Consider the following 13,968-nt stretch of genomic DNA (forward strand, 5'->3'; position numbering starts at 1 on the left):
ATAAATAAACGTTGAAAAAAAAAAAAAAAAAGAAAGAAAGAACTGCAGGAAAAAGTGTTTTATGCATGCAGGTTTCATTGCAGTTATAAATAGTTATATATATATATATAACTATATATATATAGTTATATAGTTATATATAATACAATAATAAAAATCGGAAACAGATGACCAACAATAATGTCTAGTAAATTGTTATACAGCTGCAGGGTAGAACCATTTTTGACCACTAAAATATTTCTGAAGAGGTTTTAGTAACAAAAGTTCAGTGCTTAGGATGTTGCAGGGTTTCAAAGCAGAAGATAAATTATACATATGCACATCATAATCTCTCCTGTATACATAGAAATACATAGAAAATATTAACAGTGGTGTTTTGGTAACTAACATTTCCTTCTGTAAACACTACTGTATTTTTTCCAAATTCCTTATAATATAGGTGACCTTGAATAATACAGATTTGAACCGTGCAAAGTCCACCTCTATGCACATTTTTTAAAGACAGTACAGTGCTGTAAATCTATTTTCTCTTCCTTATGATTTTCTTACTTACATTTCCTTTTCTTTAACTTACTTTATTGTAAGAATATAGTCCATGGTCCATATAAACATACAAAATATGTGTTAATCACCTGTTTATGTTATCAGTAAGACTTCCACTCAACAGTAGAGTGTTATTAGTAGTTAAGTTTGGGGGGGGGGTCAAAAATATATCTAGATTTTCAACTGTGTGGGGGTCCAGCACCCCTAATCCCTGTGTTATTCAAGGGCCGACTATAATCATGTAGTAATTTTTCAAAGACAGACTTTCTAGAAATAAATAATAATTCAGTTGATTTAAGTGCTCAGTGGAAAGGGATTATTGAAAATAAGCTTGGGGTATCCCATAGATGTCCTGCCATATGAATTGGAAAGTGAGGGGGCGCCTGGGTGGCTTGGTCGATTAAGCAACTGACTCTTGGTTATGGCTCAGGTCATGATCTCACAGTTTATGGGATCAAGCCCTGATCAGGCTTTGAGCTGGCAGCTTGGAGCCTGCTTGGGATTGTGTCTCCCTCTCTCTCTGCCCTTTCCTCAGTCTCTCTCTCTTAAATAAATATATATTTAAAAAAAAAAAACAAATTGGAAGTGTCCTGGGAGGGATGATCACCTCTTACCCTCCACAGCTACTGAGAGTCTGAATTTTCATAGTGGTCCCAGGGTCCTGGCCGTGGGGTGGGGGAGAGGACATGGGTGCAGTAATTTCCTTCCCAGCCTTGGAGTTGAGCTGGGGGAGATCATTCTTCTTCACACCTTTGTGCTTTGGAGTCTGTGAGCTGGCTGCAAAGGCAGTAGGAAGACGACCCGTGAAAACAGATGTCCCCGGCCACTGCAGGGATTCAATGTGCCCTTCCTTCTGGAAATTCCAGAAAGAGAAGTCTGGAAAAATGTCCTTAGCCTTACTCAGATGTTCTTTTTTTTTAATCTTTAAACAATGTTTTTTGTTTATATATTTCTTTTGAGAGAGAGAATGCAAGCAGGGCCGAGGCAGAGAGAGAGAGGGGGAGATAGTGAATCCCAAGCAGGCTCCACATTGTCAACACAGAGCCCAGCGTGGGGCTTGAACTCACAAATCGTGAGATCATGACCTGAGCTGAAATGAAAAGAGTCAGAGGCCCAACTGACTGAGTCACCCAGGCACCCCTAGCCTTACTCACATGTTCTTACAGGAAATGCATGCGTTAAATGTAGACATTGTTTTCTCCCACTCTGCACTGCCGTGCACTGTCTCACTGTGGAGGAGAATTTGGACTAGAAAAACAAGGGAAGGTGTTTTGTTTACAAGCAGAAAGAGAGGGGGTGGAGCCTGGGAGTCACTATCAGCAGACCAACCAGGAACTTGCCCACAAAGTCTCCTGATCTCCAAATTCCCTTAACGTAAAGCAGTGTGTCAGTCAGCACATGGAAGAATGGAACAGTCTGGAACACAACAACCGGCCGGATTGGCTCAGTGTTTGCAACCTTTGACTCTGGGTGGACTTTATAGCAAGGTGCCCTGCATTTGAGTGCAGAGCCTATGTTTATAGGTGACATGTCACAAGAGAAGGGTGGTTGTAAGTCAGTCACTCATTGTAGTATCCATCAACAGCAAAAAGAAACTGACCTGAAATCTGGCCTTCCCAACTCACCTGATGAGGACACAGTTTTACTGTGAATTGTTAGATCTCTCTTACAGTCCACTGGTGGAGAGGAAGGATTCATTAGGCTGAACACCTCACGGATCAGGGATTCTCAGGCTTCCCACATTCCACGGAGGAGGGTTCTCACCCATGCGGGGTGCCACCACCCGAATCTGAGCCCTAGTGACATCCCTGCCGCATGTAGAGGGCTCACCGGTCACGGTGGGCCGCGTTCGTCACAATGAAGCCTCTGGCGAATCTTTCTGGGCCTGGAGTGCTGCTCACCATCTCAGAGACTTCTCACAGAGCTGCGACCCTGGGATGGGACAGACACTCATTTTTAAGCAGAAATCAGTGGCAAACCATGATCCCCGCCTGTCTGGTGGATCACCCGTGGAGACATCCTCTTCGGACAGGGTGACACAGCTTTTCCTTGGGCTGTGCCGTGTTTAACACACAGGAAAGGTCCATTCTTTTGTTTTAAAGTGGATGGCCACACCGGGTGCAAAGCCGGAAGTTATTGTGGTGACAGGTCTGAAACAGTGAGTAAAGCCCAGACCGAAGTACATGAAGGACAGGCTCTCCAGTGACAGCAGAGAGGGATCAGACTGAGGAGCTTAAAAGTATTTTCTCCCTTAATCTGATCCCAGATTTCCTGCCATGTGCTTACGTTGCTTTTAAGATTGGAAATACAAATACAGGGAAGCTTGTATGGTGATCCTGCCAACCTGTGTGCCCAGGGGAGGCGGTAGGCTGTCTTCCAGTCTAGAATCTTTAAATCACAGTAGGTGCGTTCTTGAACTGTCCCGGTTTCGGATTTCCTTTATTTTCTCCCACCAATTGGCGCCCTTGTGTTTTGGTGCCCAGCTTTTTATTTATTTATTTATTTATTTATTTATTTATTTATTTATTTATTTTTTACATATATATTTTTTATTTTTTGTTTTTTTTATTTTTTTTCAATATGTGAAATTTATTGTCAGATTGGTTTCCATACAACACCCAGTGCTCATCCCAACAGGTGCCCTCCTCAGTGCCCGTCACCCACCCTCCCCTCCCTCCCACCCTCCATCAACCCTCAGTTTGTTCTCAGTTTTTAAGAGTCTCTTATGCTTTGGCTCTCTCCCACTCTAGCCTCTTTTTTTTTTTTTCCTACCTCTCCCCCATGGGTTCCTGTTAAGTTTCTCAGGATCCACCTAAGAGTGAAAACATATGGTATTTGTCTTTCTCTGTATGGCTTATTTCACTTAGCATGACACTCTCCAGTTCCATCCACGTTGCTACAAAGGGCCATATTTCCAACTCCACACCCGAAAAACAACTCAGTGAACAAATGGGCAGAAAACATAAATAGACACTTCTCTAAAGAAGACATCCGGATGGCCAACAGGCACATGAAAAGATGCTCAACGTCTCTCCTCATCAGGGAAATACAAATCAAAACCACACTCAGATATCACCTCACGCCAGTCAGAGTGGCTAAAATGAACAAATCAGGAGACTATAGTTGCTGGTGAGGATGTGGAGAAACGGGAACCCTCTTGCACTGTTGGTGGGAATGCAAACTGGTGCAGCCACTCTGGAAAACAGTGTGGAGGTTCCTCAAAAAAATTAAAAATAGATCTACCCTATGACCCAGCAATAGCACTGCTAGGAATTTACCCAAGGGATACTGATCAGGAGTACTGATGCATAGGGGCACTTGTACCCCAATGTTTATAGCAGCACTCTCAACAATAGCCAAATTATGGAAAGAGCCTAAATGTCCATCAACTGATGAATGGATAAAGAAATGGTGGTTTATATACACAATGGGGTACTACGTGGCAGTGAGAAGGGTGCCTAGCTTTTTAAAAGATGGATGGGAGAGAGAATATTCCAATGTCTGATATTTTGCCATTATCCTGGGATTTTTCTTTAAGGAGAGGTCAGAGCAAAAAAAGTCATTTTAATACCTGTGATCAAAGGACATCATCCCTGTTAGTGCCCAGAGTCCACAGAAAGATTCCTCTCTCCGTTTGCTTTGAGAAGCAAAAATATAAAGTGATGGCTGGGTGCACAGACTCAGGAGTCAGATGGCCTGGGTTCAAATCCCAACACTGCTGTTTTCTGGCTCGGGAAATAGAAAGCTGCTTAGCTTCAGTTTCCTGTTTGTCAAATGGGGTAATTGTAGAGCTGCCTGACAGTATGGTGATGATGTAAATGTTGTCTTTACACCAGTGTCTGCACACAGTAAGCACCGTGTGTTTGCTGTTGTTGCTGGTAGCCTGCAAACCACTCTCTGAGTCCTGGGGAAACATAAGGATTTCCCTGTGGTGGCCCCTCCTGTGACCCAGCACCCAAGAGCAGATGTGGGAGTGTCAGCAAGGCAAGTGGGCCCCCTTGAGAGCCAGCGTTACAACAGCCATCATTCAACCGTCCATGTGTGGCAGGTGCTGTGATTTTACAACATCCCAAAGATGGAGACGTTCCTGCAGGAAAGCGGGGCTCAGTGAGGCTACGCACACGCTCATCAGTGCACACCCAAAGTCAGTCCTGAAATAAGAATGTCCTGTGGCCTTCAGTGGGCTCCGGGCTTCAGTGCCAACTCCTCACCAGCTGTGGGGTGGGGGTCCATCCCCGTGCTGAGCTCACCTGCTGTGCGGTGAGCCCGATCTCCTTCCAGGGGTCCCCACGGCCTGCTCCCCTCAGCGGAGTCTCCTGGACTCCGTGTTCACTGAGACGCATGATTTGTTTGCTGCAGTCATTGCCTCAGAAGGCTCTAGACTCAGCTTCCTGATGAGGCAGAAAGGGAGGAGTTGGCTCCCCCGTATTTCTAACCACATTCGTGTCTTTTAAAATAAATATATTTTCAAATAAGTAACTGCCTGGAATTGGGGACGCCCGGTCCTGGAATCTGGTTCTTGAAAGTGGTTGAGGCGTCACAGGAGTGACCCTGGAGAAGACGTCAGCAAGGACTTGTGGTAGGTTGTCAGGAGGAGCAGGTGATACCTACAGAGAAGCCAAGACAGTAGATGTATTTGCAGTTATAAGTCGGGTCACCTGGAGGAGAGTGATCACACCAGGATCCGCAGATAAGGGAAAGGAAGAGGGCAATCTCTACATAGGAGCATCGTGTCACCAATTTCCTTTCCATGTCATTTCTTCTTGATGTTCCCAGTCTTTCTCACCAGGGTGCAGTGGGCAGTTTGGGGTGGTGGGACTTCCTGTCCTTACAAGATAAGAGGACCCCCAAGCAGCTCCAGTCATCTTGGCCCCTCCCGCATTCATTGTGAAATCAAAAACTGCACATTTCCTGACACCCCTGGGAGAGAACCATCCTCTGTAAGACCCCCCTCCCTGTGGATCCTAAACACATTCATGGGGATAAGTCTGTATTTGCACAGCAGGGGGTTGGCCTTGAAATAGGTTTCCAAGTGGACCAAATTAGCAACAGAAATGCCCCCTTGAATTCACGTCTAATCAGTTGACAAGCCTAGGAACAGATTTTTAAAGGTTTGCTGGGGAAGCCAGGAGCTTCCTGTTCCAGAAATAAAACCTAAGTCGTCTTGTGGACCTGCAGGGGGCAGCAGAGGACTGGTCAGAGCACAGCAAGAGGCTACTTGGGTCCTTAGACAGCTCAGGGGGGCTGACCCTGGAGAGATGAGACCTTGCAGCCAGTGCATCTGGGCAGGGTGGGGGTGGGGGTGGCCAGGCCAGAGCTTGTGGGGAAAGGAAGAACCCGGGACAGGCCTGAGCTGGGCGAGGTGTGCTGTGACCCAGTTCACCACGAAGTGATTGGGGGCAGCCGTGTGCTGGAGCCTCTGGTGCCCCGCGCAGAGCCCACAACACGTGTCTCTTCCCACCTGCATGTTCAGTGCCCTCACACTGGGGGGTTTGATTGTCCTTCCAATTAGATTTTAATAAGCTGACATTAAAATAGTTGCTGTTCTTACACCTAAGATGAGACAGTGAAGAAAGGTGCCTGGGAATATTTTGGAAAATAGGATAAAGTGTAGAATTTACCCAGAATTTAAAATTCAGCACAAGGAAGCTACATTTGCATAATTAAGACTTGCTGCTCCTTCCCTGCTGGGTCTAATTGCATCCTGCCATGTGGGGAAAGCCACATCACCTCCCTATGCTCTTATCTGGCTTTCCCAGATTTCAGATGTCTTCCCTGTCAATCTGCTGATGTTTAGTCATCTTTGCTGATGGGAAAGTGGAGCTAAATTGCCAGGGGTAAAGGTGCAGGAAGAAAGTTAGCTAGAAACCAGGATTCCCCAGGGCATCAAAGAGCAATGCAGTTACCAAATAATATTCATTTAAAAGATATTCACAATGTCTAGATATGCTAAGAACTATTCTAGGCACAGGAGAGACCACAGTGAACAAAAGAAGCAAAACTCAGCCAAAAAACGAATAAAGAAAAATACCAGATGGGGTAAGTCAGGGGTTGGCAAACAATGGCCTCCCAGCCAAAGTGGGTCCACCACCTGTTTTTGTAAATAAAGCTTTATTGGAACACAGCCACACCCATTGACTTTCTACTATCTATGGCCGGTTTCTGCGTACATGACAATCATAGGAGAGACCACCTGGCCCTTTATAGAAGGATCGTTGCCCCTGCTGTACGTGCAGGGATTCAAACAGGGTGAAATTAGAGAAGGGAGGGGAGTTACTTTCCACCCACTCTGCTGGTGACATTTAAACCAACACATGAAAGATTGGAGAGGGAAGGCAACCAGAGAAGGTGGTGGGGAGGAAGCAGAGAGAAAAGTGAGTGCAAAGGGTCTGGGGCAGTAAAAAGCTGGGTGGGTGTGTCCTAGAAAACAAAAAGGAGGGGGATGGGCCTGCACCAGGACTTGAGCTTGGTGGTCTGGGAGAGAATGGTAACTGATCAGAGAGGTAGGCGGCTTTACAAACCTAGGTCAGGAGACTGGGTTTGGTCCAGTTGTGTTCAGCAGGTGGGAGCAAAATCTGACTCTCATTTTGGGACTTGCCCTCTGACTGCCCCGACAGAGACCAGGTAGGAAGTGGTCTTGGAAGCCAGGTGAGATATGACGGCACTTGGATGGGGTTTTCCAGGCTCAGTTACACTGTGACCCATGGGCAGGAGTGCAGATGGAGGGTGCCCATCCCTGGGTAAATATTTAAAGTGTAAAGTTAACAAAAGCAAATGGGGAAATAGTCCATGTTGTGCCTCCCACTTACACAAATACACCTGCTGACCACCTGGAAGGCAGGACTGGTTCAGAATTCTGATCCTCACGTTCCCTGCTGCTTTCCCCACCTCTCCCCAAGCCTGGCAGACTCACCTGCTAGAGGCTCACCGCCATGGCCACCCCAGCCCTCACCTCTGCACTAACCACAGGAGAATATTCCAAGGCAGAAGCCAGAATTTAGGAAACATGGTAGTCCTTGGTGTTAATGCAGGAAGGTCTGATGAGGCGGGGCTTTGTGGCCACCAGGGCACAGGTGGCCTTGGATCTCCTGGTAGGTAGAGACCACAGAGGGACTTGTGTGCTCCCTCCAAAGAAATCGGTGTTCTCCCACCTTCAGAGCTGTGGGGCGGGGGGAGGGGGGGCAAACTCACTGTCTTCCTCAGGCCCTCTCTGCGTCAGAACCACAGTCAGCCTTGGAGAGCACGCCTGTCTGGTGATGGCAGCTGCCTTCCCTGGGACACTGCTCTAGGCCCCAACAGTCTTTGTGCCACCGCCTACTGGTGACAAGAGAAAATGCGCCACCCACCTGCAGTCCGGGAGAGATTTCAGCATCTTCTGTTGTACTTCTGCATCAAAATCGGTTGTGTTCAGATTCTCCAAGGCTCTTAGTGAGCAAGAGGAGGGATTATCCTGCAGGACCAGGTTGGGTCTCCTTAGAAAGAAGACTCATATTTTGCTTTCTTGCCTTATGGCAGATCTGTCCATCTTGATGGGGAGCTCTTTCCAAACTTGTCTTCTTTCCAAAGAGAAGGTGAAGGGTGGATGAGTCAGTCCCAGCACAGCCAGTGGGTGGGGAAGCAGGGAGAACCCCTGGCAAGGGCATCATGGGGGAGCAGCATGGGGTATACAAGGAATGTCATTGGGAGCATTTGAATGTCCCTGGGTCAGATTTGGGGATTAGAAGGAAAACGTGAGGCATGGCTCACCTTATCACACTGGCATCCCAGAGCCTGTGTGTAGGGACGTACTCAACAGGATTCTTGCCAAAGCAGGCCAGGTGGTCAGATATAGGGGAGAGGTGAGAAATTTCATCACGTAGGAAGGAGTGGGATTTTTACTAAACTGACCGAACAGGATTCTTGCTAAAACTAAGCTAACTTGGCCAAGGACAGGGCAAGACACAGAGAACCTTGACTAGAGTTAGGACCAAGCAAGAGTTTTCATCCCTGCCTGCCTCTGTTCTCGGTCTGGCCGGGGAAGCAGCAAACACATTGCCTGCAGCTTCTAGCCCCCAATACCCTGCATGGAATTTAAAGGAGTGAACTGTAGTCATTTGAGGGCAGCACTGAGCAAAGCATATACATGACTTCCCTCAGCTGCCCTGGAGCAAGCCAAAGAAACTTCTGGAAGTCTTCTGGGGCTGCAGCAGTGTGCCATGGTTACCAAGCCTCTAGGTCTTCAGACTGCAAGGGCCTGAGGGACTCAGGCAGAGGGGACACACATACCCTCAGTCTGGCACACAGGGCACGTGATGGCCAAAGTCAAGCTGCCAAGATCAGAAGTGCACAAAGCAGAAAAGGGCCACAAACCAACTAATTGCACACTGTCCCTGGGAGCTGGTGGTTGGATTACAGCCAGAAGCAGGTTTTCTGCCTTTCCCCTGTCACAGGAGAAGAGGACACTGGTGTCCTCAAAAGAATCAATATGTTAGTAAGCTGTGTGTTACAAAATAGGTGGAGAATGTTCTATTCCACTTGGTGAGATACTCCTAGTGGATGGTGATGCTCAAGGACATGGTGACTGCAGTTTAGATGCTTCCTGTGCAGGGGAAGGGAGTGCCAGGGACTGATTGGAAAGGAAGGGGAAAGGGCAGGCTTTGAAGGATAAATTAGAGGGTTGGGAGGCAGATTTGCTTCTGGGGTCAAGGGCTTATCTGTAACACTACATGGCATCAGGGAGCACCCTATCTCTTCCCGCCTGGTGGGCAGCTCTGGGATGAGTGACTGTGTCACAACAGAATGTCTTCAGCCTCTGCACTGACTTGGGTCACAATTCAGGGGTCCCCCAGCCCTTTCCCTCCCCTGCAGGGCTTTGTGTCTGAACTTATTGGAATTTGCGGCTAAGGGAGAAGCTAGAATAAGGACAGCGTCAAGTTCTACAGAGCACTGGGCAGGGGGAGGAGTTCACAGATGACAAACAAGTACCTGCACAGATTATGTTAAATGTGAATGGAATGGCCTCCCTGTGACATACCAAAGACATCAAAGGGAATATCTATAGTGAAATATAATGTGTTGCAGCGTATAAATGCTGGGGCCCAGGGCATGAGGGTTGTAGTGAAATTGGCAGGTATGGGGACCTGTGCACGGTCACTATGAAGTGCCTGCAGACACCCGTGCATCCTGGAGTGCTGGGATGGCACGCGGACACTGTAGCAGCTTGTCGACCTGATTTTCGCAAGTCAGGGTAGGAGCTCGTGAAGGGTTATATATATATATATATATATATATATATATATATATATATATATATATATATTTTTACCAATTTATTATGCATTTGCATTCTTGGAAATCTCAACTATTGAGATAACACACTCTCCAAAACAGGCTGGGTCATATGTGGCATGCAGTTAAGCCTAAGGTCATGTAATCATAAGCAAGTTTTTCTCTTAAATAAATGCTCAGCAGACACTCAGCGCTCAGGTGGACCCAGGGAGTTGTTACCGTCCAGGACATGTGTAAACGTGTGTGGACACATAGCACCCACATCCACGAGCACCCCCAACATCAAGAACTGAAAACGTAGCGCCCATTCCCACCGTGCCCACTAGGAGGCAGTGTTGCCATGTGGAGAAGGAAGGTCAGGGTCACACAGAGAAAATGGGGAAGGAGTGGAGTCTGACAGGTGGTCAGTGGAGTCTGACAGGTGGTCTGCTGGGTGGTCAGTGGAAGAAGCCACCGTGGCTCAGCGGGAAGAGGCCAGCAGGACATCCCCCCTCCCGGGGTGAGAGCTGGAAGCAGAGTCTGCCAGGCCTGAGACCACAGGAGACTAAAAGCAGGCAGTTCCCTCTGAGAGGCTCCTGCAGGTCCCCCTGAGTCCTGTCATTTCTACACACCCCTTTATTGAGCACCTCCCTGCCAGGTGCTGGGGACACGACTTTCTCCTCAAGTTGGCTCCCAGTTGAGGGGGAAGATCATCCCACCACACCCTACAGTCTAGCGGGGTCATGATGGAGAACCCCACCTGGGCTGGAGCCTCCTGGGGAGGAACGTTCCTGAAGAGAACCCAGTAAAAGCGGTCCCCGGATGTATGGAAGTTAACAGGTTAAAGCGGAGGGACCATCCTGGGTCGTGGAAGGACCCTGAGCCTGCAGCCCACACTCCAACAGGCCCCTGTTCTGGGGCCAGGATCAGGCTGGGGGTGGGAAAGCAGGCTGGCTGTGAGGGTGGATGGAGCCAGGGCGGCGAGAGCCGTGCCTGACTGTGCAGATGTCCAGGTGGGCTCTCTGGGTGCACAGAACACCTGCCCACACTGTCCTATCAAAGTGCTCTTGTTGTCTTTGGTGTCAGTGTTCACGTGTCTCTGTGTCCCCAGGACACGGATCTGGGCTGGGTCTACACGTTCCTGTTCCCTGCACTTTGCTCAGCCCCTGGCGCCTCCATAAATGTGTGCTGATGAGTGAGTGAGTGAATGTTGAATTATCCTGCTTCTCTCTGCAGGGCTGAGAGAGGACAGTGGGAAGGTTACGGGGTCCCCGGCCCCACCACAGCATCGTGTATGTACTTCCTGATGCCCCTTCTCAGCATCTGGCGCCATCATGGTGTCGTGAGGGAATGGGACCCCTCCACACAGAGGAGCAGGGGTCCCTGGCCACTCTTGATGGGCTGGCCCTGGTTCCCCTTTAAATTGACGGCTTCACAGGAGTTACTCCACCCCATTTCTTGTGCACAAAAATGCCATGGACACGGGTACCTCCCTGGTGACAGAGAGCTCACCAGTGGTTGCCAGGGCCCGGGCAGGGAAAGGAGGTGACTGGTTATAGCTACAGAGATTCCTTAGGGGATGGAAATGCTCTGGAACCCAGAGCAGTGCTGGTTGTACACATTGTACATGTAGTAAAGCCACAGAACTTTGGTCAGTCATAAATGGTCAATTACATGTTATGTGCACTGTACATGAATCTTTTTTATAGATACCATGGGACAGAATAAAACATCTGCAACACAGGTAAGCGTCACAGACCAGGGTACAAACTTCCAGGGGTAAAATAAGTAAATGCCAGGATGTGCTGTACAGGATGGGACCACAATTCATAGTACTGTATTGCATATTTAAAAGTTCCCAAGAGAGTAGCTCTTAAGCCTTCTCATCACCAGAGAACTCTGAGGAAGGACACGGCGAGAGTTCCTAACTGTAAGAGTCGGCATTGGCTGTTTGCTCAGAGCCTTCTCTTTCTCTGTGGCTAATTCGCCCCTTTTCATCTGTGTGCAGGATACGCACCGAGGACTCTTCATCCAGCAGCTGCGGCCCACACAGAACCTCCAATCCAGAATCAAACTGAAGCTGTTCGGCCACTCAGGCTCTGGGAAGACCACCCTGGTGGAGTCTCTCAAGTGTGGGCTGCTGAGAAGCTTCTTCAGACGACGCCGGCCCAGACTTTCCTCTGCCAGCTCCGCCAGGTTCCCGCCCTCACCCCTGGCATCCAAACCAGCAGGTAGGCGCCTCCTCCCCTGCCCCTGCCTCTCCACTAGGTGCTTGCTTTTGTGCTTGTCTCCTGTCACGGTCTAGGAGGAGTGCTAGCTTTGTGTTGGTTACCTGGCCTGGGGTGACCAGATCTCACTGTCTTGGTGGCTTTAGGTGTTAGTCTGCCCCGGCTGTGGGCCATGTGTTGGTCTGCTCGTGCAGATGCCCCAGTAATAGCAAGGACAGGGCCTCACCAAAGTCATGTTCACAGACACAAAGATCCAGACTGCAAATGCGCGGATCATAGAATGGTGTCGTGTTCTGCTCTAAAATGGGTAATGCGGTGAATTGTATCCTATGTGCAGTTTATGTGAATGTATTTTAAATGCAATGGGACAGAATAGAACATATCTGCTACATGGGTAAAAATACAGACCAGGGTACCCGGCCCTTGAAGACACAAGTCACATGAACAAATACAGGTTCCAGATTGTACACGTCGAATATTGGCCCCAAGATGGGTTCTCCCCCTTAGGCTTTCTTTTTGGAATGCTGGGCACACCCAGTGACTCAGGAACACAGCAACAAAATTCGGTTCCATCCCTGTGCGACTCCAAGTAGGTTGGTGGTTTCGAAAGGCTCCCTAAGGATTTTGTGGTTGGTCCATCCACTCACACACAGCCTGACTGGGGGAGTCCCGTTTTGCAAAGATAAGAATATAACCCTTCACAGTTTCCTCACTCTCCATTTTGTGCAGGGACTCAGTTTCTACCCGTGATATTACAAGGTGTCTTATCAGTCCCCCCACATTGAAAACAGCGGTTTTACCGTTTTGTTTCTACGCAGTCTCTCTGTCCATGAGGAGGAGTGTCTGGGGAGCATTCGTCAGGGCTAGGGGACAGTTGACTGAGATTTACACACCCTTTCAACTTCTTTACTCTGAACAGCAGTGGAGTTACAAGCAGACGCTGAGATAATAACCACAGTGGATTTATAATTAGTATGACTACAGTGTCGCTCACACCTATTGCTTGTGCTTTCTGAGCACTGAGTGTGTGCCAGGCACTGGACAAAATGTGGTACGTGTAACACCTCCTTTGATCCACACGACAGCCTGCAGGGTATTTCACTGAAGCCCTGAGGGGTCAAATGGGCTGCCCGGTGTCACACAGCTGGCATTCTTGATGTGTCTGACTCCCGAGCCAGTGCTTAGGGACGATGCTTACAACTCCGTCTGGAGTATAAGGGCATTTCAGACACACATTTTCCCATCGTCTCCCATAATTTGGGCTCAGTTTGTAAGATGGGTTTCACCTTGTCTGAAGCCAGTAGTTTTCCAGATTTAATGATTAGGTTCAGCCTCTGTGTGTGAACCACGCCCTTGTTTGTGAGTGTGTATCTGTGTGTGAGAGAGGAAAAGGGGGAGGGACAGAGACAAAGACAAAGACCTCTATTTAGACCTGGGATCTGCAATGTCTGTGAGTCCTCGTTGGGTATGAAGATTATGCACTATAAGCCCATGAGCTGAACTGAACCAGCCACAGATTCTATCTCCTGCGCATCCCTCACCTCTCCGAAGTAATGTGTCCACTCATCTTCCACATCTGGAAGAATCTGGAAGTAGATCCTTGACAAAACGCGCCTCAGGAAGGCTGCATTATCAGCCAGGGTCACGGTGTTATAGCGGCGTCCTCCAGGCAGCGCCGAGGGAGACTTGGTCATGGGGCTCGGTCACAGAATGTTCTGTGGAGGACGAAGTCTGCTCTGGACCAGAGAAGCCACTTGGCTGCAGTCGGCAGAGACACAGAGGGTCTTCCTCTGTTTAGAATTGTTCAGAGCTGTCTCTCCAGTCTGAACCCTCAAATTTCTGTCAAGATAACAGGTTAGTGGGGTCGGGCTTCCCCCACAGGGGTGCTAGGAGGTAATCACTGCTTGCTCTTGTGTCCCACGTGACTCAGTTCTTTAGAATCTTCCTGGTG

At 48.6% G+C, this 13,968-nt stretch overlaps 1 protein-coding gene across 8 annotated transcripts in view; it reads left to right on the plus strand.

Moving 5' to 3' along the window:
• Positions 1 to 13,968, plus strand: part of DAPK1 (death associated protein kinase 1) — a 185,693-nt gene that overhangs the window by 152,616 nt on the left and 19,109 nt on the right. For all 8 annotated transcript variants that reach the window (XM_045043702.1, XM_045043698.1, XM_023242235.2 and 5 more), the window contains one exon: positions 11,798 to 12,020. In XM_045043702.1, coding sequence (XP_044899637.1) covers positions 11,798 to 12,020 — 223 coding nt within the window. The remainder of the gene's footprint in view (positions 1 to 11,797; positions 12,021 to 13,968) is intronic.

This window comes from Felis catus, chromosome D4 (assembly GCF_018350175.1).
Source record: "Felis catus isolate Fca126 chromosome D4, F.catus_Fca126_mat1.0, whole genome shotgun sequence".
In the NCBI taxonomy this organism is placed as follows: Eukaryota; Metazoa; Chordata; class Mammalia; order Carnivora; family Felidae; genus Felis; species Felis catus.